Genomic DNA, 25,874 nt, shown 5'->3' with positions numbered 1-25,874 from the left:
GAGTGGAGTACCTCAGGGATCTGTCATGGGCCCTGCATTGTTCAAAATTTTCATAAATTATTTGGATGAAGAAATAGATGGGGTGGGTATTAAATCTGCAGTAGTTACTAAATTGGGAGGGGTAGCAAACACACCAGAAGACAGAATCAGGATACAGGATGCTCTTGAGAGGCTGGAAAACTAGACTAAAATCAAGTGCATCAGTATAGGATGGGTGAGACGTGTCTTGGCAGTAGTATATATGAAAAGGATTTGGGGGTCTTAGTAGACCATACACTGAACATGAGTTACCAGTGAGACTCAGTAGCTAAAAAGGCAAATGGGTTTTGGGCCTGTATTAGAAGAAGTTTGCTGGATCGTGGAAATTCGATAGATGTCGTTTACTTGGATTTTAGTAAAGCTTTTGATAAGGTTCCCCATGATGTTCTGATGGATACATTGAAGGACTGCAATCTGGATTTTCAGATAGTTAGGTGGATAGGGAATTGGTTAGAGAACCGCACTCAAAGAGTTGTTGTCAATGGTGTTTCATCAGACTGGAGAGAGGTGAGTAGCGGGTTACCTCAGGGCTCGGTGCTTGGCCCGGTACTTTTTAACATATTTATTAATGATCTAGATGAGGGGGTGGAGGGACTACTCATCAAGTTTGCAGATGACACCAAATTGGGAGGACTGGCAAATACTTCGGAAGATAGAGACAGAGTTCAACGAGATCTGAACACAATGGAAAAATGGGCAAATGAGAACAAGATGCAATTTAATAAAGATAAGTGTAAAGTTCTGCATCTGGGTCAGAAAAATGAAAAGCATGCCTACTGGATGGGGGATACGCATCTAGGTAACACGGTGTGTGAACGAGACCTTGGGGTACTTGTGGATTGTAAACTAAACATGAGCAGGCAGTGTGATGCAGCGGTAAAAAAGGCAAATGCCAATTTGGGCTGTATCAACAGGGGCATCACATCAAAATCACAAGTTGTCATAGTCCCATTGTATTCGGCACTGGTCAGACCACACCTGGAGTACTGTGTGCAGTTCTGGAGGCCTCACTTCAAGAAGGACGTAGGTAAAATTGAAAGGGTACAGAGGAGAGCGACGAGAATGATCTGGGGCCAAGGGCCCAAGCCCTATGAAGATAGGTTGAGGGACTTGGGAATGTTCAGCCTGGAGAAAAGGAGGTTGAGAGGGGACATGATAGCTATCTTTAAGTATTTGAAAGGTTGTCATTTGGAGGAGGGCAGGATGCTGTTTCCGTTGGCTGCAGAGGAAAGGACACGCAGTAATGGGTTTAAACTACAAGTACAACAATATAGGCTAGATATCAGGAAAAAGTTTTTCACAGTTAGAGTAGTTCAGCAGTGGAATAGGCTGCCTAAGGAAGTGGTGAGCTCCCCCTCACTGGCAGTCTTCAAGCAAAGATTGGATACACACTTTTCTTGGATGCTTTAGGATGCTTAGGGCTGATCCTACGTTGAGCAGGGGGTTGGACTAGATGGCCTGTATGGCCCATTCTAACTCTATGATTCTATGATTCTATCACACAAGGTGATTTTATAACAGAAGAAGAAGAAGAAGAAGAAGAAGAAGAAGAAGAAGAAGAAGAAGAAGAAGAAGAAGAAGAAGAAGAAGAAGAAGAAGAAGAAGAAGAAGAAGAAGAAGAAGAGTTGGTTCTTACATACTGCTTTTCTCTACCCGATGGAGTCTCAAAGTGGCTTCCAGTCGCCTTCCCTTTCCTCTACCCACAACAGACACCCTGTGAGGTAGATAAAAGAGCTCTGATATTACTGCTTGTTCAGAACAGCTTTATCAGTGCCGTGGTGAGCCCAGAGTCTCCAAACTGGCTGCCTGTGGGGGAGGAGTGAGGAATCAAACCCAACTTGCCAGATTAGAAGTCCATGCTCCTAACCACTACACCAAGCTGTCTCTACACCAAGCTGTCTCTTTGGGCACCACAACTGAAGATAGATGTAGAGAACTGAAGCATGTCCAGAGGAGGACTACAAAGTTGGGTGGGGTTTGGAGACCAAGACGTATGAGGAAAGATTGAGGGAGTTTGTCTGTTTAGCCAGGATAGAAGGTGATATGATAACCATCTTCAAATACTTGAAGGGCTCTCATAAGGAAGATGGAGCAGAGTTGTTTTCCGCCACAGCCCTTTCCACTATCTTCCCTAGAATGCTATGTGCAAGATGGGTCGATAGTTGCCAGGCTCTCGTGTAGAGATAGGTTGATTATTTCCCAGAGGGGGCCCCTTATTCTTACGTCAGGTGTTTTTAGGAACCATGATGGGCAGGGGTCTGATGGGCAAGTGGTTGGCCTCACTGCTGTTACAATCCTGTCCATTTCAGTCAGCATGAGTCATTTAAAGTTCTCTCCAAAGATGGCCTCTAGTTAACTTTGTGTGTCTAAGGTCGGAGGAATGGCATGGCAGAGTGTCCTGATTTTGTCTGCAAAATGACTCGCAAATGCCTTACAGCTGATATCCAGTTGACTCCTGTTTGGTGCCCTTCTTCCAGGGTAGTGAGAGATCAAACCATCCTAAACAATTGGGCCGGGCATGAGTCGGCAGATGCGATGGTAGTCAAGTAAAAGTTGTGTTTTACTGACTTCACCGCCATCTCATAGGCCTTCATTTGCACTGTATAAGATGTTCTCGCGGCACCTAGCTGGTAATGTCCTATATAGAACTCTTTGGTTCTCTGATTCTTCCCAGCTTGAGGTCCTGGGCTAGCTACATTTATATTTACTCTTATGTCAATAACTAAAGAAAAACCAAAGTGACAAGATTGAGGATCAAATGGCCCCATATACCACCAATGGTATGCAGGCATTGATGACACATTGACAAGAATCATTTCACAAAGCAGAAATACACAACATAATTTATTTGTTTATTTGATTTATTACCCGCCACTATTGAACAATATGGCTCACAACAAGTTACAACATATGAGATCCTCACAGATAAGATTTTAAAACATTAAAACCCTAACATAGTCTGATGGCAAGAATAATAAATAGTACAAAATCCAACCCCTCCCTCCTCCCTCCCCCCTCCAGTACCTCAGGGTGTCAACTTTCAAAGTATAGAGTGCAGTAAAGTAGAGGAGCCCCCAGATCTTCTGCACCCTGGCCTCAACAAAAGACCTGGTGGAAGAGTTCCATCTTGCATGTTCTGCAGAACCTACTCAGGTCCATCAGGTCCCTTAGCTCTTCTGGGAGCTCATTCCAACAGGCAGGGGCCAGGGCTGAAAAGGCCCTGATTGAGGCCAGGCAAATGTACAGGTGGTTGGACTATATGACCATGGAGGTCCCTTCCAACTCTATGATTCTAGTTACCCCGGGCCGAGGACACATAAGGACTTGAAGGTCAATACCAACACATCCTGATCCAATATACTACTGGCCACTAATGTAGCTGCCTTAGCACAGACTGGATAGGGACTCTCCAAGGTGAGCTGGTGAGAATCCTTGCAGCTGCATTTTGCACCAGTTGTACCTTCCAGGAACAAGGGGAGGCCTGCATGTAGCGAATTACAGAAATCCACTCTGGAGATGACCGCTGCCTGGATCACTTTGGCAATGTCATCTTAGGACAGATAGGGCCCTGGTAGCTGCACTTGGAAATGGTGGTAGAATGCCAGCTAATCTACTCTGGTAACCTGGGCCTCCATATTCAGGGAGCTGTCCAGCATCAGTCCCTCATTCCTGGCCATGGGTGCAATCTCCAGTTGCACACTATCCAGGGTGGGTAGACATGTTTCCTGATCTGGTTCTTTCCTACCAAACCCCAGGACCCCCATCTTGGAGGGGCCGAGTTTCAGCCATCAAGAAGTATGCAGATCCAAGAGGGCCCCAGCTGTGTGGTTCCCACAACTATGGGCCTAGTCAATACATGTACTGCCCTTCAAATCTCCATCCCATCCCCAGACTTGTGGGAGAGACAGCCAAGGTGGAACTGACTCCAATGTTTTGCAATACCATGTCTATTAACAACAATTCCTCAACCTCCATAGAATCATAGAATTATAGAATAATAGAGTTGGAAGGTACCTCATGGGTCATCTAGTCCAACCCCCTGCACTATGCAGGACACTCACAACACTATCGCTCATCCACTATAACCTGCCACCCCCTTGAGCCTTCACAGTATCAGCCTCTCTGTCAGATGGCTATCTAGCCTCTGCTTAAACATTTCCAAAGATGGAGAACCCACCACCTCCCGAGGAAGCCTGTTCCACTAAGAAACGGCTCTAACTGTCAGGAACTTCTTCTGGAGGTTTAGATGGAATTTCTTTTGAATTAATTTCACCCTATTCGTTCTGGTCTGTCCCTTCTGCACCATCCTCTATATGGCACCCTTTAAAATACTTGAAGATGGTTATCAGATCCTCTCTCAGTCGTCTCCTCTCTAGGCTAAACAGACTAAGCTCCCCCAACCTTTCTTTCTACGTGTTGGTCTCCAAACCCCTCACCATCTTTGCTGCCCTCCTCTGGACATGCTCCAATTTGTCAACATCCCTCTTCAACTGGGGGGCCCCAAAACTGAACACAGGACTCCAAGTGAGGCCAAACCAGGGCAGAGTAGAGCGGTACCATCACCTCCCGTGATCTGGATACGATACTCTGTTTGATACAGCCCAAAATCCAATTTGCCTTTTTAGCCACTGAGTCACACTGCTGACTCATGTTCAATGTATAGTCTATTAAGACTCCTAGATCCTTTTCGCACATGCTACTGCCAAGACAAGTCTCCCCCATCTTATATTGGTGTTAGGACTACTTTGCAAGGCACAAGGTAGACCTGTTGTACATGACTGAGAGCAAAACTGTCCCTCTGAAATATCTAGCCCCGCCTGGCTCTCAGTCCTTCATCAGCCTCAGCATTGTGGGAGGGGAGGGGGGTGGCGATTCATGTCTGGGAGGTTTACTCCTACAGGGTTCTCCCAGCACCATCAATTCTGGGGGTAGAATGTGTTGGCTTAGGGTGGGAGTTGGTCAAGAACTTGGCCATCTGGTTAGAATACTGTTCACCCACTGCACCACCAGATGCCCTATCAGGCCTCCTGGGGATGGCAGCTGCCTGGGAACTCCAGTTTTCCAGGCTTATTATCCTGGGTGACTTCAATGTCCACATGGATACAACATGCCTGTTGTTGGGCCTGGGCCTGGTGTTGGCCATGGTGATGCTGGGAGTGGCAGAGCGACAAGACTTTATCCGCGAAATGGCTCGCAAATGCCTCACAGCTGATGGTCAAATTCCTACTATTTTGGCGCCCATCTTCCAGGGCGGTAAGAGATCTAACAACCCTAAATAGTTGAGCTGGGCGAGAGCTAGCGGATGCAATTTCCGCGGCAAAGAAGTCACGTTTAGCCGCTTTCACTGCCATCTCATACGCCCTCATAAACGTGCGATGAGATGTTCTTGTAGCCTTGTCACGGGCCTTCCGCCACACTCGCTCTAGTCGTCTCAATTCCCTCTTCTTCTCCCGGAGCTCCCCAGTGTACCAGGGTGCCCGTTTGAGTCGAGGGCAGAGAAGACGTCTAGGAGCAATCTCGTCTATGGCAGCCGACAGGCGGGACTGCCAGTCCTCCACCATGGCCGTTAACGAGATGCCAGGAGTTTTCGGGTCCCGCAGAGCATTCTGGAAACCAATAGGATCCATGAGTCTCCTTGGGCGGGCAAAAATGCACCCGCCGCCCAACTGGGGAGGGGGTGGGGTCTTGATCCGAGCCCGCAGGGCATAATGGTCTGACCATGGTATGGCCCAAGCTGTATCCAGAACCACCTCTATCCCTGCCCCAGAGATCAGGTCGAGGGTGTGGCTGGCCTGATGGGTGGGCCCAGCAACAAATTGCGAGAGCCCCAGCGTCGCCATGGCCGACACTAGGTCCGAGCCAAGTCCTGGGGGCAGCACATCCGCATGGACATTGAAGTCCCCCAAGATTATAAGCCTGGGGTACTGCAAGGCCCAGGCGGCTATCGCCTCCAGCAGGCTCGGCAGGACATCTGGTTGGGCGTTGGGCGGACAGTATACCAACCAGATGGCCAAGCTCTCGACCGAGTCCAACCCAATACCAACGCACTGCACTCCCCTGATGTCTGGGGCTGGGGGAGCCCTGTAGGAGAAATCCTCCCGGACCAAGATTGCCACCCCCCCTCCCCTCCTATGGACCCGGGATTGGTGCAGGACTGCAAACCCTGGGGGGGCAAGTTCCTTTAAGGCGACCGTTTCGCCACCCCTCGCCCAGGTCTCAGTCACGCACGCAAGGTCGGCCCCAGACTTCGCGAAAAATTGTTGCAGAGTCGAGGCCTTGTTGTTGATTGACCTTGCATTGCACAGGACCAAGACCGGGTCCACCCTTGCCTCCTCCCCCGTATATCTGGGGATGGGACGGAGGTTAGAAGGGCAGCGAGCATGCCTCGGGCCTCTGCCGTGTAACCACGGCTTGGCCCAAGGACTAACACAAGTGTTCTCTGACTTTCTATTGTCTAACCTCCTCCCCCAGCCATATCGCCCTCGACCCATTATGGACCCATTATGGACCCATTAGCGAGGTTTTTTGTGGATAAAATCTTGTCACTCCACCAAGATCGTCCTTCTATGTCAGATATGGAATGTGAACTGCAAGCTCCGTGGCTGTCGCGAGGGATGTTGTTCAATGGCTTCAGGAAGCTCTCTTTAACCAAAGTAGACAAGTTACTGGGCTCAGTGAGGGCAACCATCTGCCCCCTGGAGCCCCATCCATTGTGCTTGCTCTAATCAGGTGACCGTCGGATAGGAGGACCCTTGAGGGACATTGTCAATCTCTCCCTGACCTCAGGAGAATTCCCGGAAGGGCTTAAGGAGGCAGTGGTTCATCCCTTTCTGAAAAAAAAAACATGGCTGGATCTGTGGGACCTTTTTCAGCTACTGCTCAGTCTCACATCTTGTGTTTCTGGGAAAGGTGATTGAAAGGCCTATATTAAAAAGCCAATATTGCAGCTGGAAGCTGGGAGTCTTGGGCATGTTGAATCTCCTTTCTGGGCTGCTTCTATCAAAGGGTATGGGGGGAGCTGAAAAGATGTGGAGACACAGCCCATTGGTCAGGATGCCTACGCCTTGCATAAAACAGCCAGAGTACGTTTTAAAAGAAACAAGGTAATTGTTGAGGATATAGATGAACAATGGCAGGTGGACTTGGTGGATATGCAAAAATATTCTAAATAAATATTCTAAATGGAGGGCTCAAAATCATTTTAATGGTAATAGACATCCTATCAAAATTTGCGTGGGCAGTGGCCCTGGATGATCACAGTGCTTCTGAGGTGCCTGCAGTTTTTTAAAACATCCTTAGTGAATGTTCCCCATGGACTTTGCAAAGAGAAGGGAAAGAAGTTCTAAATAAACAAATGGCCACCATGTTAACGCAACACGGGGTCCGGCACTTCATCGCCAACCAAGACGTGTAGGCTGCGGTCATGGAGAGGTTTAACAGAACGCTGAGGGCCAAGATGTGGCACTATTTGATAGCCAGTAACACTTTTAAGTACAGGGCTGTCCTACCCGAGCTGGTCAACAGCGACCACCACAGCTGCCACAAAACTATCCAGACACGGCCGGTAGATGTGAAACCTTCCAATGTATCCACCGTGTGGAGGCGTGCGCATGGCCCGGCCTTGGGCTCCCCTTCAAGAACCTACATTTCTGTTCAGAAAGGGAGACCATGTGTGGGTCTCCAGGACAAAATCCGAGTTTGAGAAGAGTTATGAACAAACTTTCACCAACGAAACGTTTATTATAGAAGACGTGATCCGGAGGATCGGCCGACCTGTCCATCGGCTGACAGGTTTTGACAGCGAACCCATCGTAGGAACTTTTTATTCAGAGGGGCTGAAGAAAGGGACCAATTGGAAATACAGAATATACAGGATTGAGGAAATTATCCAAACCCAAACAAACAAGAAAAAGAAGTTTTTTCTTAGTCAAATGGAGAGGGTAGCCTCCTAAATTTAACAGCTGGGTGGCTGCTGAAGATATGGCAGAACAGGAAAGAAATTTTCCTTAGTTGGGGATGGCTGAGGATGGGCTTTATGTGTCCCTCCTTAGCAATGGCTCTTTGGATTTCCAGAAAACACCAGTGCTTCGTTCATAGTGTGCCTGTTTAAACCTCTGGATTTGCGTAGGGAGTGGAAGGTGGGGGTGGTCCCCACACTTGGTACACTCTTGCTAAATCACAGTTGTCCCAAATTTATGATGATGAGGAGTCTAAGATGATCATCTGTGGCAGGGATATTATGTTATGCGACCCCTGAGCTGGTTGACTCTTTATGACTTTCTGTTATAACCTTTTCACTTATAACCATAGAGAAGACTACTACATCACTGTACCTCGTGATTTCTTTTTTTCTTCTGAGTCCACATTGAGGAATCCCCGGTTCTATACTTGATAGAGGGATATTATGTTGACATTCACCAATTCATAGAAGCCATGAATGCTCTTATGACGAAAGAGCCACAACCACACCCCAGCATGCTTTTCTTGGATGTCAAGACAATTGGAAAAATCAGACCGAAGGAGCAGGAAAGTTACCCCATGGGACACCATGAAAATGAGGGGGCGGGGGAGATCAGACTAATTACTCTTGCTCATCGTGTGAACAATTAGCTCACTTGCCAGTGCCTCCTGTTGGAAAAGCGGTCAGAAAATCACTATTTTCCACCAAGATGACTGGTGGGTTTAATTCATTGACCAGTATACGGATATTAATATAGACCATCAGTTAGTGGAGAATGCAGGGGCACTGCTTTTACGCTGCGTTCCCATATGGGGACCACACACAACTTTACTACAGTCATCTTTTGATATGGGAAAGGCATCATGGAGCTGCACATATGACAGTGTAAAAATGTCGACTGTGAAAGATTATGGGGATCCTTCAGGGTTTAGGGATTATGACCAATCCTAACTTGGTAACGGACTCCCTGGATTTCATGTATGCGGGGGGGGGGGATTTTCCACAGCCTTTCTGAATGGCCACACCACTTATTAGGAATGTGTGGGCATCCCCATGCCACACCTCAAAACAGTGGCATGCAATATCGCTCAAGATGTTGTGAGCTGCGTGACTCACAGTGTTATGAACAAACTCACACCCCAGAAAGGGTTGGGGGTCATGAATCTCAAAAGGAGGTGCAGAGTTAAAATGAAGGCAGTCAGCATGCACAACGGGCTGCCGGACCCCCCCAGAAGATCCTGCATGGACAGTACGAAGCAGAGAGCCGCGAGGAAGAGCAAAGCGAAGAACCACCAGAAGAAAAAGAGCCAATGTCTCAGCGGGGGGGGGGGGGGCTTTCCTTCCCTGTCGTTCAGACCGGAGGGCATAAAGCCTTTAGTGCCCTGGCAGGGGTCTGTGTGAGCAACCAAGACCACCTGTCTCTGGGGCAGCCACCCAACATGTTGCCTCACAACATGAGAACTGCTTAGAGATTCGACCACTATGGGCTTTTTCCTCACCACGCTCTTCTGATGCTGTGTCAACAGAGAGATGCCTTTTAAATACGTTGAAGAAATTTTGGCTCTTGGGGCCAAGGGGTGAGTGACAATAATTTCCCCACCTGCTCGCCTCCAGCTACTTGGCTGCAAAACAATTTTGTTGGGAACAAACCCGATTGCCTGAATTCAGAGTAATGCCTTGGCTTTCAAGCATGCCTCTTCCAATGAGGGCCTGTAGCCAGGAGTCTTGGACCCTCCGAGACTGTTAGATACAGGCGCAACGGGGCTTTGCTTGTGAACTCGACAGAGTAAACCTCAAAAGAGGCTTGCGGACTCTTCTCTACATTACTCCCCTCCCACCTAAAAGCAAACAGCTCCTGTTATCTATCCCCCATAGTCACCACGCCCACCCCTTCCTGAATGGCTACATGTGGCATGCTTGGATCGCACTGCCGGAACCCAGGGGCCTTTGGTTTTTAAAATTATTTCACAAAGAGCACGGCTTGGCTTTAGAATAGTTTTTATTTTATACATCTCCTAGCGTAACACGTGATCTTTTCTTTTTGTACAGATTCTTAATGTTTAGACTTTATTTATGTACTAGCTTCAAAACCCATTCCTAAGAACGGGCCCTGAAAAGGTCCCCTCCCCTGGCCCCTTGCCAGGCAGCTTAAGGTGGCTTTGGGCCACAGCTCGCAGCCGGATCAAGTGGGGCGGGCGGGGGGCGGGCAGCTTGTGAGCAGGGCCGGGACAGAGCTCCTCAGCAGGCCGGGAGGCCCTCGTCAGCAGGCCCAGCCTAGCAGGCCAAGAGGCCCTCGTTAGCAACCCCTCCAGTACGACCCTTTGCCCAAGACCCTCTCACCTGCTGCTCGCTCCAGACACTGAGGCGTCTGAGAACAAAGAGGCTAGAGTCCAAGGACGGAGGGCGGGAGCCACAGGGGCAGGGCCAACCAGGGCAAAGCTGGCTGCTTGGCCCTATTCCAACTTGGACAGCCGGACACGTCCCACTCCCTAGGCTGTTTCATAAATATATAAAGGAGCATCAATGGATAAGGATCGGCATCAGATGTATATTGACAAAGACTTATGACTGTGGTATGTTTTTTTCAGAAAACAGTCAACCTGAAAGTGGTCAACCAGATGGCATTTCTGAAACAAGGCTTGCAATCGCTGTTAGGGCTTGCGACTCATGTGTATGCCCGCAACAAGATTGCTCAGAGTGGCAATGTGCTTCTCATTCATGCAAAAACACTGCAAAGAGCATGCCAAGACTGTTAAAATGTAGAGAACTGGAGCCCTGTTGAGATGCTGACAGACAGGGCCATTCCGCACAAGGGCCAATGTTGCCAATTGCTTTCACAAAGCGGAAACGCTATTTAAATAGTGGAATCTCGGTGTTCCGCATACCTTCATTTGTAGTGGAATCCAGTAGCATTTCATTCATTCCCCACAGGTTTCTGGTCTCACAGGAATCGCTAGAAAGGAAGCGATTTTTTTCTGTGCTTGGTCCCGCCCCTGGCCGTCAATCAGATGGAACAGCCAATGGGCAGTTGTTATCATGCTCCCGAAAAGCCCCTTTCCCTTTAAGCACAGTTTAAAAAAAACAAAAAACACACATTTCAACGAATATGCCTTAATTCTTCGTAATGTAGAGACCCATCTAGCTGGCATGTGAGCTGGCCATTCATCGTTAACACACTCCCCCGAGTGGGGAAACCCCCCCCCTGCACGGGTGTGATTTTTGGCCGAAATTAAAGGGAACTGGAGAACAGGGGGCTGTGTTGTGCTTGGGGACTTAGGGGAGCTTTAAAGCACTTCTGTGGAGGGACTGTAGCCGGAGAAGCCTTGCTGGGTGAATGAAGCCTCGCTGGTTCGTTGCTTTCCCCATTTGCTCTGAGGGGAAAATATGGATATTGCTTTGCCGGTAGTTTGGAGGAGAGAGCCAGGGGGAGGGACTTTGTTGCAACCGCTACATTGAGAACACACTTGTCTTTTTTGCAAGTGTTGCAGGTTGTTGGCAAGGGTGTAGCAATTTTCGGAGAGTGAATCCACTTTTCCCGATACCCTGGAAATCACTACAACGAAGCGATTTAGGCGCTAGTGTTGCAGGAGCGTTGCAGATTGCTCACGACATCATGCGGAACGTAGTTTTAGTGGTGAAAACAAAATGTAAGACTAGTGCTATATTATAGTCTTGCGGAATGGCCCACATATTTGAAGTACTCACCATAAATTTCATCTGATCAGGTCAGATGAATATGACTTTGCTGTCCTGGTTCATCAAACACGCATCCCTCACATGGTGTGTGACAAAGATCATGGAAACAGCAGTTCCATGCCCCATGCGCCACAGCCATGACAAGTTTGTTCATGCCCAAGCACAAATGCTGCCTTTCTAGAGGAGGGAACTCTTCTTCACCCCCCCCCCCCACATATTCTTGCAGGACTCTGTCAATTGGGAATGGTTCCCCATGGTTCCTCTCATAGAGGCGAGCGCATAGACATGTGACATACCACTTCGATTTGATCATAAGTGAGCCGCCCAACCCTGTGCCCCACTGATGTGGCTCTGCTCGCCACTCAGCCTCCCTGAGAAGTCTGTGGGCTCTAGAACCTTCCTAGAGCGAGAGAGCGAGAGAGCAACGATGGTCCTACCTCTCAGGGTTGGTGTGCGCCCCCGATGGATGAGCGCATATCCCTCACTCCAGTGGCCGCTGGATGCATCGCCTAATGGACTGGGGCTTGTGGGGCTTGTGTTGAAAGGAGCCTGGGGAAGGCAGGAAATGACCTTTGCCTCTCGGTGGCCGTTCTATCATCCCTTTCTCCCCTGAGCTGCACTGCGAGGCTGCCTGCTCCCATGGGTCAGGGGAATGAGGCGCTTGCCCTTACAGCCCCACACATGACGCGGGGGAAACTTGAATGGGGGAGAACATAAATAAAACAGGCTTTGGTAACAGACTCTTTTTTTTGACTAAACGCTTGGATTTTTCAAAAAGGACAAGGAATTGCAGAGAAAACTTTTTAGGCATTTTAGTTTTACTTTTTTTGTTGGTGGTTTGGTAGTGAATATGCAGAGTATTTGGGACAACAGAGAATATTTGTGTAAACGTCTTTCTCTTCTAAAATGGCTGCTGAATGGGTTGAGCTGTAAGATTTCTTCCTCAAAACAAAAAGGCCTGCAAATGTCTCTGGCTATTATTTGCAAAGTTTTGCTTTGGATCGCCAGCTGTAGGATCTCCCTTGTGGAGCGGAGACTGCAACAAATGTGTATTTCCTGCCAGAGGCTCATGAGAGAGGGGAGAGATCTTTCCCCGCGTTTCTGGGAGAAAAGGCTGGGGAACCACGTTTTGGGAGCAAAGGGGCTTTTGTTTGCAAGGAAAGTTCTCGCTGGAGGGACAGCTGATTTCTGCAGCTCCTCTGCAGAGGGAGTGGGAAGAGAGAAAAACCGCTTCAGCCCACCTTAAAAGATCTTAGGGTTTTCTGCACCCTGTAAGTATAGTGACATGCGGACCTAATGTAGTTGTTAGGTGGGGAGGGGCTTGGAAGTGCAATGAAATTTAGCGCTTTACCATTCAGCTGGCATGCTGCTGTTTTTACTGATGTGCGGAAATGCTCTCAGAATTCCTTCTGGCTATGCCTTACGGTCTCCACACATGCTGCTCCACTTAAGTACATTAAGCATTTTCAAAATCCCCACTGCCAGTATGCATAGCCGCTCAGCCCATTATGCCCGCCTGAGCCCTTTTTCAAAAGCACTGCACCCCCTCCCCCCGCCCTCGCAGTCCCCCCCACCCCCGCCCCACAGGCCCACCCTGGAGCACCCCCCATTGGCTCCCTCCTAAGCCCCGCCTCCCCCAAGCTCATATTGGTCAGGAAATGGTTGGATTCGGAACTGATGGCGACAAACACCATTCCATGGTCATAGAATCATAGAATCATAGAGTTGGAAGGGGCCATACAGGCCATCTACTCCAACCCCCTGCTCAACACAGGATCAGCCCAGAGAATCCTAAAGCATCCAAGAAAAGTGTGTATCCAATCTTAGCTTGAAGACTGCCAGTGAGGGGGAGCTCACCACCTCCTTAGGCAGCCTATTCCACTGCTGAACTACTCTGACTGTGAACATTTTTTTCCTGATATCTAGCCTATATCGTTGTACTTGTAGTTTAAACCCATTACTGTGTGTCCTTTCCTCTGTAGCCAACGGAAACAGCATCCTGCCCTCCTCCAAATGACAACCTTTCAAATACTTAAAGATGGCTATCATGTCCGCTCTCAACCTCCTTTTCTCCAGGCTGAACATTCCCAAGTCCCTCAATCTATATTCATAGGGCTTGGGCCCTTGGCCCCAGATCATTCTCGTCGCTCTCCTCTGTACCCTTTCAATTTTATCTACGTCCTTCTTGAAGTGAGGCCTCCAGAACTGCACACAGTACTCCAGGTGTGGTCTGACCAGTGCCGTATACAACGGGACAATGACATCTTGTGATTTTGATGTGATGCCCCTGTTGATACAGCCCAAGATGGCATTTGCCTTTTTTACCGCTGCATCACACTGCCTGCTCATGTTTAGTTTACAGTCCACAAGTACCCCAAGGTCTCGTTCCCACAGTATGTTACCTAGAAGCGTATCCCCCATCCAGTAGGCATGTTTTTCATTTTTCTGACCCAGATGCAGAACTTTACACTTATCTTTATTAAATTGCATCTTGTTCTCATTTGCCCATTTTTCCATTGTGTTCAGATCTCGTTGAACTCTGTCTCTATCTTCCGAAGTATTTGCCAGTCCTCCCAATTTGGTGTCATCTGCAAACTTGATGAGTAGTCCTTCCACCCCCTCATCTAGATCATTAATAAATATGTTTAAAAGTACCGGACCGAGCACCGAGCCCTGAGGTACCCCGCTACTCACCTCCCTCCAGTCTGGTGAAACACCATTGACAACAACTCTTTGAGTGTGGTTCTCTAACCAATTCCCTATCCACCTGACTATCTGAAAATCCAGATTGCAGTCCTTCAACCTATCCATCAGAACATCATGGGGAACCTTGTCAAAAGCTTTACTAAAATCCAAGTAAATGACATCAACCGAATTTCCCCGATCCAGCAAACCTGTCACTTGGTCAGAAAAGGAAACCAGGTTGGTCTGGCAGGACCTGTTGGAGACAAATCCATGCTGACTTCCTTGGATCACCCAATTGTCCTCCAGATGTTTGCAGATCGCTCCCTTTAATATTTAATAGTGGTCAACCCGCTATGCCCTGAAAGCTCAGCTTAGGTTGCCACCTCTCCCTCAGTGGGTGCCAAGCACAGCTCAGCTTGCCCGTGGAGACTTATGGATCCCATTGGATTCCTGAATGCTCTGTGGGACCCAATGCCTCCCAGTTCTCAGCAGGAACTGAAACGACTAGAGCGAGTCTGGAGGAAGACTCGCCATGAAGCAGCAAGAAGAACTTATAGAATATTTACAAAAGCCTATGGGATGGCGGTAAAGTCAGTAAAAGGCAACTTTTCCTCAATTTCCATTGTGTTCATGAACTCACGCCCACTGCAATTGTGTAGGGTAGTCCAGTCACTCACTGCCCTGGAGGAAAGGGAACCAACACAACAGCCAATTTGAAATTAGCTGTGAGGCATTTGCGAGCTACTTTGCGGAGGATAAAATCTCGACACCCAGCTCTTTCTCCTGATGGATGGCTGCCCAGATTCTCCTCCAGAAGCCTGAGCCAGTTGTCTGGAAGCAGTGATGGGATGGCTCCAGCAGTGAGTGTTTAGTCGGAATTTCTGTTGAATTAATTTCATCCCATTGGTTCTGGTCTGTCCCTCTGGGGCAAGAGGAAACAACTCTGTTCCATCCTTTATATGGCAGCCTTTTAAATACTTGAAGTTGGTTATCAGATCCCCTCTCAGCCGTCTCCTCTGCAGGCTAAACAGACCAAGCTCCCCCAACCTTTCCTCATAGGTAGCATTGCTGGCATTCTTCTATGTAGGCCAAGCCAAACCCCTAACAAACTACTTAGACCCAGGACACCTGGCCACAGTGATCCACGCGATGGTCACCTCTAGACTGGACTTCTGCAACTCGCTCTATGTAGGCCTGCCCTTTCCCTTGATCTGGAAACTGCAACTGATCCAGAATGCAGCAGCCGGGCTTCCCATGAGAACACCTTGGAGGACCCCCATGTGGCCCATCCCCCAACAGTTGCACTGGTTCCCAATTGAATCCTGGATCAAGCTGTATATCCCTCCACCTGAAAACACAATGAGAACCAAAGGAGATTGTGCAACACCTCCATAACTTCCCATCACTTTGTGACAAACAGGAACTGTCATTGGCAGGCAGGCGGGAGTGACTGTCCAGCCTCATGAGGTTCCCATTTGTGTTTCCTACACTCCCCACCCTCGGTTGCCTCTCATTTCATGCCAGAGTTGCTGGGAGGACTTTGCTTTCTGAGCTGCTCCAAGGTGTGCCCAAAAGCTTGAGGCATAAGCTTGATTCAGACAAACTTCAGCACAGGCACTGGCTCGCCATGCACTGCCTTGTGCCCATCCCTCAGTTTCACTTTGAAAAGCCCTCCCCCTTTCTAGGCTATTGCAAAACAACCCCGATTTTTTTTCTCTGAGCTTTGGAGAAATAGGAGGGGTCACTTTGGCCACTGTCCCATCTCCCTTTGAATGCTAATTCAGCTAACCAGGAAATGAGTCCTCCTAGCCTCTTCCACTGCTTGGAAGCAGGTATTTGGGAGGGGGGAGAGCTTCCCAGAATGCCCCAGAGTGGGCGGACACAGAAGGCAATTTTAACCCCCTTGACCCAGAGGGAGCTGTCTTTTGCCTGCCGACCACCCAAGAAGGAGATGGCTCAGGTTTGAGAGGAGGTGACCAGCCACCTTGGACCATGCGGGTGGCCAGGTGAGCTGATGAATAAACAACAGAAACTTGTAACCTCATAGGAAAGGTGCCTGCTCTATTTTTAACCTCACATGGGTTTAGGAGATAGAAAGGAGGATGGTGGTCTTTTCCTTAAATCTGTGCTGTGCTAAAGATATGCTTATAAACCTTGTTCTTTTAATAAATCCTTTATAAATTTGAAGTTGGCAGTGGTTGTGTGGTCCATATGGCAGCCCCCCATCTCAGAAAGGTTAGTCCAGTACCAGGGGAAGCCCCAAAGCTCAGAGCGCAGGGCAGTCTTGCCAAAGGGTTACAAAGTGGTTCTGTGCCATGTGCAGAAGATTGATGAATGTGCAAAACATTCTTGCTGCCATGATGCCCAGTAGCCTGAGGAAGTGGGTGGATCCCTGGAACTGGCACCAACATAGAGATCCACCAACATACTAACAGCTGTGAAGGCTGAGCACTTCAAGGGCGCCATCTGCCGGGTACACACCCCTCCACTGGGGGTGAAGGAGGCTCTGTGTTGAGTAGCACACTCAAGGCCACTTGGGATGCTGCCTCCCCCCCCCCCCAAGATGCATTGCTTGCTCGAGACCAGCTGGGGTCCTGCCCCCACTTCTCATGCTGCATCACTGCCTGGCATGAGCAGGGAGATGAGGTGGCAGAGAGGTGGGAGGTGGGCAACGCAGGTTCAAATGAAGGGGTAGGGGGTCTGATAATGCTCACACTCCTTCTAACCTGCATCTCCTCTCAAGACATGGAGGCAGTGGAGCTAGGAGTAAAAGCCATTGGTGTCATACAGCACCAGGTCCAAAAATAACCAGACCTCCTCTTCACAGCTTCTTCTTAGAGCAGAATATGGACCTTAAGTGCATGATGAAACCTGGGTATGGGAGGGTGAAAATATTGACCTGGAAGAGTTGGCAACTCCTCTACCAACCCCAGACAAAATGCTGGGGGTGGGAGTTGCAATACTTGTCCATGGATCATTTTCCTTTTGGGCATTCCCCATCCCAATGATTGCAGGAACCGAATGGTCTTAAAGGTGCTTGATTGGACTCAATTTTTGTTGTGCTCCTTCAGACCCACATGGGTTGGTCTGGGGTGGGATATGTGGGATGTAGTGTGGGATGCTGGTGTGGGATGTAGTGGAGAGTATGGGTATCTGTCTGGTGTACCAACTGCTTAATGCACCAAGAAGAAGAAGAAGAAGAAGAAGAAGAAGAAGAAGAAGAAGAAGAAGAAGAAGAGTTGGTTCTTATATGCCACTTTTCCCTACCCAAAGGATAGAATCATAAAATCATAGAATCATAGAGTTGGAAGGGGCCATACAGGCCATCTAGTCCAACCCCCTGCTCAACGCAGGATCAGCCCTAAGCATCCTAAAGCATCCAAGAAAAGTGTATCCAACCTTTGCTTGAAGACTGCCAGTGAGGGGGAGCTCACCACCTCCTTAGGCAGCCTATTCCACTGCTGAAGGAGGCTCAAAACGGCTTACAGTCGCCTTCCCATTCCTCTCCCAGCAGATTCCCTGCCAAATTCCTTGGAGATGGTATCTGGGGAGTCCCCTGCAGTTCCTCTTAGTTACATTCACTTCAGCAGCCATGCAGAGAAGACTGGTATCATGCAAAAATTGGACCTAGTAACTTCCATGTCAATACTAGGACTCTCCCAATTTGTTATTGGTCTCAAACATCAAGCTGGCCATGCCCTGGATTTGATCTTTGGGATGGGGATACATATTGGTCTGGTACAATCTGCTAGAGTGCCATGCTTGGGCCATTGTACCCTTAAGGCTCAGATCAATATTCTGCTTTGTCCTTGTATAGGTGGAGATGATATTTTTGCTCACCCAAGGAGACTCATGGATCCAGTTGGTTTGTAGAATACTCTGAGGGATCCAGTATCCCCGATGTTGTGTTCATGGATCTGCTAAGGACCAAGCTTCCAGTCAAAGATGGGTTCTAAGCAGACATGTAATTGACCGTTGTGCCCATAGATCCCATCTGCCAGATCAAATCGATTTAAATCTGAAACTGACCAATACTGTACACTGGCGAGAAGATCCATTGTCTGCCCTGTATATATATGTTGGGGTTTCCGGAGGGTTGGTTGGTTCCATTTGGTTCTTGTAAGGCAAAGTAAAGGTAAAGGTATCCCCTGTGCAAGCATTGGGTCATCTCTGACCCTTGGGGTGACGCCCTCCAGCGTTTTCATGCCAGACTCAATATGGGGTGGTTTGCCAGTGCCTTCCCCAGTCATTACCGTTTACCCCCCAGCAAGCTGGGTACTCACCAGTACCACCTGGGTACTCTTGTACCACCATGTTAAGGTCCTATTGAAGGGCTGATTGAACTCCCAGTGTCCTGGCTTGCTTTGAACCCATGGGTGGCATAGCCTTCTCTTCAAGGCCATTGGCAAGATCACTCCCCGATGCCCTCTCCATTCCTGTCCCAAACCAGCCCCCTTGGAGTTACTCAAAAGGAAAGAGGAACTAAGATGGCTAGAGTGATTTCAGTGGGGCTGGCAAATGTAAAAGTGAAATAAAAATTGTGATAAAGCGTCAAGAACATATTATAAGATGCTTCCAAATGTTCATGAGATGGCAGGAAAGCTCCAAAAAGGGCTTACTTTGAGGCCACTATTGCCTGCACAAAATCATTCAAAACAATTCAGTCTCTGACATCCATAACCAAAGAATCATCCAAAATTATGCAACTAGACATTAGCTGAGAAGCTTTTCTCAGGATTTTTGTGAAGAAATCTTGTCACTCCACCGAGATGTATCTGTTGATTTTGATATAGTTAAGGAACTGGAGGCCCCTTAACCATCACAGGGTCCTTCCTACTTTGGGCCACCTCAGTATGCTATCCTTGGCCAATCGGGACCATTTTGGCTTGAGACCTATTCAGCCAACCACATGCCCACCTCAACCTGTTTCCCTCATAGCTGGTGGTGAGGACATTTGGGCACCATTCTAGGAGATTAACAATCTATCCCCAGTTTCAGGGATTTTACCACGGTGTTTAAAGGTGGCTCTGGTTAGGCCCTTTTAAAAATGGTGCCTGGGCCCATCCAACACAGCCAACCACTGCCATTTCTTGGTGAGGAAGATGAGTCTGTGGTCATGGAACAGCTGCAGTTTAGGGAAAACAGCATTCCATTCCAGTCACTTTTCCAGCCTGGCCATGGGACTCTGGCTCTAGGCAGGTCAGCACTGCTGTTCTTGCTGGAGTCAACACTGGCATTAGACACTGTTGATATCATGCTACTAGCCCAACGTTTAGCTGACATGGGGATTCAAGAAGTTTCTTTTCTCCAAGGTTGAGAACAAAGGGTTGCACTAGGAAAGAGAACCTCCCAGTGGCAGGCTCTGCTTTGCAGAGTTCTACAGGGAACTTTAACATCTGCATGTGCCCTCTTGTGCAACTGGCCCAGAGACTCAGACTGGTTTTCATCAGTGCACTGATGACACCCAGCTATTTCTGTTGATGGACAGCCACGTGTCCACACCCCCAGATCCTTTAGCCACATCCCTAGATTCTAGGGCTTGGAACATCATTGGGTCCCCGCCCCCTTTTCTCTGGATGATTTCCATCTCAGTCCATTACAGATAACAGAGCCTAGCATCCATTCTGAAACATCTGGTAGAAACATCTTGTTCAATCTATGGGGGGTTATATTGTGGGTTTTAACTGGGATTTAATGTAGTACTATTGTAATGGATTTATTTTTATTGAAAGTTGCCACAAGCCGGCATGGACAAGAGTGGCAGCCAATAAATCTCAATGAATGAATGAATGAATGAACGAACGAACGAATGAACAAACAAACGAACAAATGAACAAACGAATGAATGAACTAAAGCAGAGTTGGCTGAAGTTAAATACAGCTATGATAGAGGTCCTCTGGTCAGACTGGCATGCCATGGGTAAGGCTATGTAACTGACATCCCTTGATTGGGTCTTATTGACATCTTTGATCACTATCGAGAGCCTGGGAATGATTCTGGATGCCTCCTTATCTATGGAGGCCTAGTTAATAAAATCACAGAACCATAGAGTTCCAAGGGACTATACAAACCATTTAGTCCAACCCTACTCTCTGTTCAATGCAGGATCAGAATAAAACATTCATGATAAGTATCTGTCCAGCTGAGGCTTATAGACTGACAGTAAGGAAGAGCTCCCTACCTCCTTAGGCCACCAATTCCACTGCTGAACTACTCTGATGTGAATTTCCCCCCCCCTGATATCTAGCCAGAACTGTTATATATGTCGTTTAAACCCACTATTGTGAGTCTTTTCCTCTGTTGCCAACAGGAACGCACTCTGCCCTTCTCTGACAACCTTCCAAATACTTAAAGACAGCCATCCTGTCTACTCTCAACCTCCTCTTCTCCAGGGTTTCCTCATATGGCTTGGTCCCCAGGGCTCGGATCATCCTCATTGTGTTCCTCTTGGGCGTTAATTTTTAACGCTCTAAACAATCTGAGATCACCATATTTGCAGAGCTGTCTCTTCCACTTTGACCTTCCCACCCCACCCCACCCCACCCCTGTCAAGAGTGATATGATCTAGTAATCAGAATTTGCTCAGGGTCCTTGGTCTGAAATACCTAAGGCTGACCTTAGCCAAGGGTAGCCCTGGCCTCAGCCTGGTGGCATGCACTACCTAATGAGACCAGGCACTGTGGGACATTAGACAGTTCCACAGGGCCTGCAAGACTGAGCTGAGGCCTAGAAATAACATTAAAGTATGCTAGCCTCCCTTCCTAAAAATCTACCTGTCAGACTCTCCAGGAACTTTATATGCCACCCCCCCCCCCCACCACCACCACCAGTTCAGTTTAGTTAGTATAACTCCCTGTGAGGAGGAGTTTGCTTGTGGTTTTCTGGTTTTTAATATTTTAAACTTAAATTTAAAATATTGTAATTTTGATTGTAGTTACATTATATTGTATTTTGATGGTGTTGAATTTTGTTGTGATCTGCCCTGAGCTGCTTGGGAAGGGCAGAACACAAGTGAAAAATGAAATTAACAACCAAACCCCAGCAGGGATGAGCGGTTCACAATCAGGAATAAATGCATATGCTTTGATTTTAATAAGTTCCGTGCCTTTCCTTCTAACTGCCAACAGCCAACAGAAGGGAGGGCATGAAGCCAAGCTGAGGGTATATTTGGCATTCTGATCCCATACTTCATAGAAGGGATTCTGTTATTAACAGCCAGCAGTGTTTCTTAAGTTTTGGAGGGCTCCTATTTGGGGTTTCCATGGCTGAATAATTCTATCCCCTGTTGCTCTGAAGTTTTGTAAATCTTCAGTTGACTGGAGACAGTCTGTTTGGAAATATATCCATTCACAAACTACCACAAGCAGCATGGAAGTTTATGAAATATTTGTGCCAATCTCTCTGCTACAAACTTTACTTTGTGAGCCATGAATGAGCCAAAATTAATCAAGAACTTTAGTTTGTGAGCTGGTTTATTTGCTTTCTTAATGAAGACTTGTCCTCAGATTCTCACTCTGTCTCAAGTCTCACTAAGTGGGTGTGGGACATTCACTTTCTCTCCAAGTAGCTCACAGATGGCTGTGAGGATGATATGGAGGGTATGAGAACTACATAGGCTTCAAGATCCCTAGAGGAAAAGTGGGACACAAAATGTGGTAGACAATGCCATCCGTCAAAGAAGTCCCCTGCAGTTTCTGGGTCCAGTATACTAAGTATCCCCTCAATGGATGGATCACCAGTTACACATCTCATGCACCCATGCTAGGATCAGATATTACACAGCCCATCCCCGTGAGGCAGTGCCTTGCTTCACTTACATCGTTTGGGTCCGGCCCATGGTTCCTCCACCCGGAAAACTGAAAGCCTGTTCACTCCTCCACAGATGGCTCCTTTTTCTCCTTTACATTCATTGTTGCACTCTTCCTGTTTTGCTACAACCAAGGGTAATTTGTTTCCACAGTAGCATTCTGCTCCATATTCCAAACCAGCATAAATATAAGCCCTATACATTACCAAAACAAAACATACATACAACCCTCAAAAATCGTAAAACTCAGCAATTCTTACCACAGGATTTGGTTCTAATCAGTAAAGTACTAGTCAACGTTCTCAGGCCACACTATGCACCGTCAACAAGACTATTCTGGGGCAGGGCAGGGCATTTACATCCGGAAGGTCCCTGGTTTAAGGGCCTGAATACAAAGTGTCCAACGGGCAAGTTCCTACACTGGGAATGCAGGGAGCAGTTTAGAGCAGGACCCCAGTACACAGTCATGTCCCAGCCCTGAAATCTCCCTGAAAAGGCACGGTTTGCTCTGATGTGAAACCTGTCTGTACTCCACCTATATATGTGGGTCCTGCGGCAGGGAAAGTAGTGCCCGCCCAGACCACTCCAGACCAGCAAAAGCACAGGGAGGGATTTATAGACACCTGTCCACGACTTCCCCAATCCAAATTGGGCCCCTGGGAACAGCGTTCCTCATAGGGAACTCACAGATCCATAGTCCATGAGGCAGGCTCCGGTACAAGCCAAGACCCTTGCAGCATGTAGTGAGAGGTAAATCTCTGCTCTTTCTGGTTACCACGTATCAGAAAACAGAGAGGGGAGAGCTGCTATCTGCCGGAATAGAAAGTGAACAGTCCAGTGTCCATAAAACAGAAAGAAACAGCATAAGGGAAAGGCAAATCCAAAAGGCAGAGCTAACGAAGAAGGAAACTGCTGGGGGAGAACTCTGCTTGTCCTTACTGGGTGATGTTATTAACCTCTCTGCCATGAAAAGCTTCAACTGCCCATTTCTGCCCATTCAAGGGACAGGGCAATTTTTTTTCTCCAGGCCTGATGGCAGTCCTGTCCGGTATAATCTGTTACAACAATTCAATTATTGTTTACGCACAGACACAGCACTCTGTAAGACCTTGAAGAAAGGTTTCAAAAATGGCAATTTCATACGCTCCTGTTTGTCCATTAATTCATAGTGGGCCATAAACCAGCCACAGAATGCAAAGCTCTCGGTCCAATTTCCACGGGGCCTGAAAACAGCACTCTTCTGCCAGGCCGACTGACGTGGCCTGGCCCTCCCTACTCTCCTTGGCTCCCCCTGTTTTACACCATCCTAGTCCGGGGAACGGGTGGAGGAGCATGAGAGCGTGGGGGGGGGGGAGAGACTGGTGATAATTGCGCTTTGATTGTCAAAAGCTCCAAGCTCACGTGCGGGGAGGGGCAGTGTATAAATTAAATCAATAAATGAATCAAATGCTTTCCCTGCACAAAGTTCAATACCAGGCATGTCTGGCTTCAAGTCTCTTTGCCCAGGAACTGCTGGTAGTCAGAGTCGACAGTGCTAAAGCTGGTCCTCGAATAAAAAAGAATTAAGGGATGAGATGTTCCACTCGTGTGCTTTTGAAATAATATTACAAAATGATCAATTAGCCCCAAAATGGGTTGATAGTAACCCTGCCTACATGCTACAGTGAACACCTGTGCTGTAAGAAATAACATGTTCACTTAACAAATGAAGCCAGGTTTCTGTGGAATTTGTATCCCATGTACGGCTGGATGTGTGTTGACTGGAATGTGAGAGTGACTCACCACCAGTATGAGGAGCCATCAAGATCACACTGTCCATGAACGGGAGGGCATGTGGCTCAGCAGCCTGGAGCATACTTCAGAGCTCTGGACTAGGCCCTGGGCGGCTCTGATTCAACTGTACTCAGCTGTGCAGCTTTCTGGACCAGGCAAACATTCTCAAGCTACTCAACCTCACAGGGTTGTTGTGAGAATAAAAGGGGGAGAAAATAGGAGCGCTTTCTGACAATTACAATAATTTCTTAGAGGAAGGCTGGAATAAAGTCATAATAAATAAATAAATAGCTGGATTAGTAACATCCCTCATTGTATGTAATGAAACAAATGTTACGAAGATTAGTACATGCATTTCATTCACTTTTGAGAACTTAAAAAAAGCCTTTTACCGTTCTGCGCAAGCTTCTTGGCAGTGAGAAACAGTCATTTTCCTGAAGTCGTAAAACACAGCCCCTTTCAAAGTCCTCTCTCTGGCATCGTCACCAAAGCATCCGATGTAAGTGCCTCGAGCCCATGAAAACAACAGGACAGTTAGGAAGAGTCGTGTCAAGAGGACCACTTGAGTGGCTGTCTAAGAAGCTTCTTCCCCCAAAGGGTCCTCTGCCCTATTGCTCCTCAGCACGTTCAGTACAGAAGGAGCTTCTCAGCTATGGTGGAATAATAAAAGCTGCATCTTGCTATTCAGGGCAGAACTAGACATTACAGGGTGTTATTTGGCTCCTGTTCTTTTCCCCTTCTTTTGCTACAGCTAATAGGAAATTGTTCGCTCATCACTCATAATAGGAGAAGAAGAGTTGTTTCTTACATGCCACTTTTCTATCCCAGGAGGAGTCTCAAAGCTTCTGATAACCACCTTCCCTTTCCTCTCCCCACAACAGACCCCCTGTGAGGGAGGCGAGGCTGAGAGAGCCCTGAGATTCCTGCTGGGTCAGAACAGCTTTCTCAGTGTGTGGCGAGCCCAAGGTCACCCAGCTGGCTGCATGTGGGGGAACAGGGAATCAAACCCTGCTCACCAGATAAGAATTCGGCATTCCTATCCACTACACCACACTGGCAAAACAGGCCACCCGTGGACAAGGCAGAAATCAATACGCTTGTAAGACCCTCAAGGAGAGGAAAACATTCGCTTCTTTAAGGCCCAGAGTGCTCATAAAGCCCTGGGGTTCGATCCTGTGCAAATTTTCTGCTTTCACGAGCACCCTGGGCATAGCAGAAACACAAACTTGTGTTAAATTGCACTTATTATATCACCCCTTGTATTTCTCCTTTTACAACCAATTTCCAGGCAATAAAATCTCTAGCAGAATTCTCCACCAAAAGACTTTAGAAAGGGGGAGGGGGGGCAGCAGGGCTTTTGCCACAGGAGAGCAAATTGGTTGTGTGAGGGTTTTTTTTTTAAAGATTGTTACCATAGCAGCTGTATGACTTTAAGCTGCATGAGTGTGATAAAATATTTTAAAGCAACATATTCATTAAAAAAGACCTTTTAAATTAATTTTAAAAAGCCAGATGGTGAGTGGGTGGGCAGAAAGGGATGTGCCAGTATTTCTTGTGGCTTTTCCTTGCATATCCAGGGAATTGCTGATGACCATTGTGGGATGGGAGGTGAATTTCCTCCAGGCCAGCTGGATTCTGGAGATTTTTGGTGGAGCAGGGAATCACTTCGGCATGAAATTGGGATCATGGTGGGGAGGCAAGCAGCTGTGAGGTTTGACTATATTACCCTGGAGGTCCCTTTCAACTCTATGATTCTATGGTACTTTCCTGATTTGGTAAAACTTGAATAATCCAAATCACTGATTTATTATAACAATTCAACTTTGGTCAGTTTAGGAAACTCAAACTGATCTGGCAGAATCAGCCACCAGACAGCTGAACCAGCTGCAAAGAAAAGCCTCTTTGAGGATCAG

The 25,874-nt window shown here is 47.7% G+C and overlaps 1 protein-coding gene across 7 annotated transcripts in view; it reads right to left on the bottom strand.

Moving 5' to 3' along the window:
• WSCD1 (WSC domain containing 1) overlaps window positions 1-25,874 on the bottom strand; it is a 108,917-nt gene that overhangs the window by 23,011 nt on the left and 60,032 nt on the right. For 6 of the 7 annotated variants that reach the window (XM_077311079.1, XM_077311078.1, XM_077311080.1 and 3 more), the window contains 2 exons: window positions 24,354-24,468; window positions 22,199-22,383 (listed from right to left, as the gene is read on the bottom strand). The exons of the other annotated variant lie outside the window; for it this stretch is intronic. In XM_077311079.1, the coding sequence (XP_077167194.1) occupies window positions 22,199-22,383; window positions 24,354-24,468 (300 nt within the window). The remainder of the gene's footprint in view (window positions 1-22,198; window positions 22,384-24,353; window positions 24,469-25,874) is intronic. 7 annotated transcript variants of the gene reach the window in all.

This window comes from Paroedura picta, chromosome 15, assembly GCF_049243985.1.
Source record: "Paroedura picta isolate Pp20150507F chromosome 15, Ppicta_v3.0, whole genome shotgun sequence".
Taxonomy (NCBI): domain Eukaryota; kingdom Metazoa; phylum Chordata; class Lepidosauria; order Squamata; family Gekkonidae; genus Paroedura; species Paroedura picta.
This window is presented reverse-complemented; position numbering and strand designations above follow the sequence as displayed.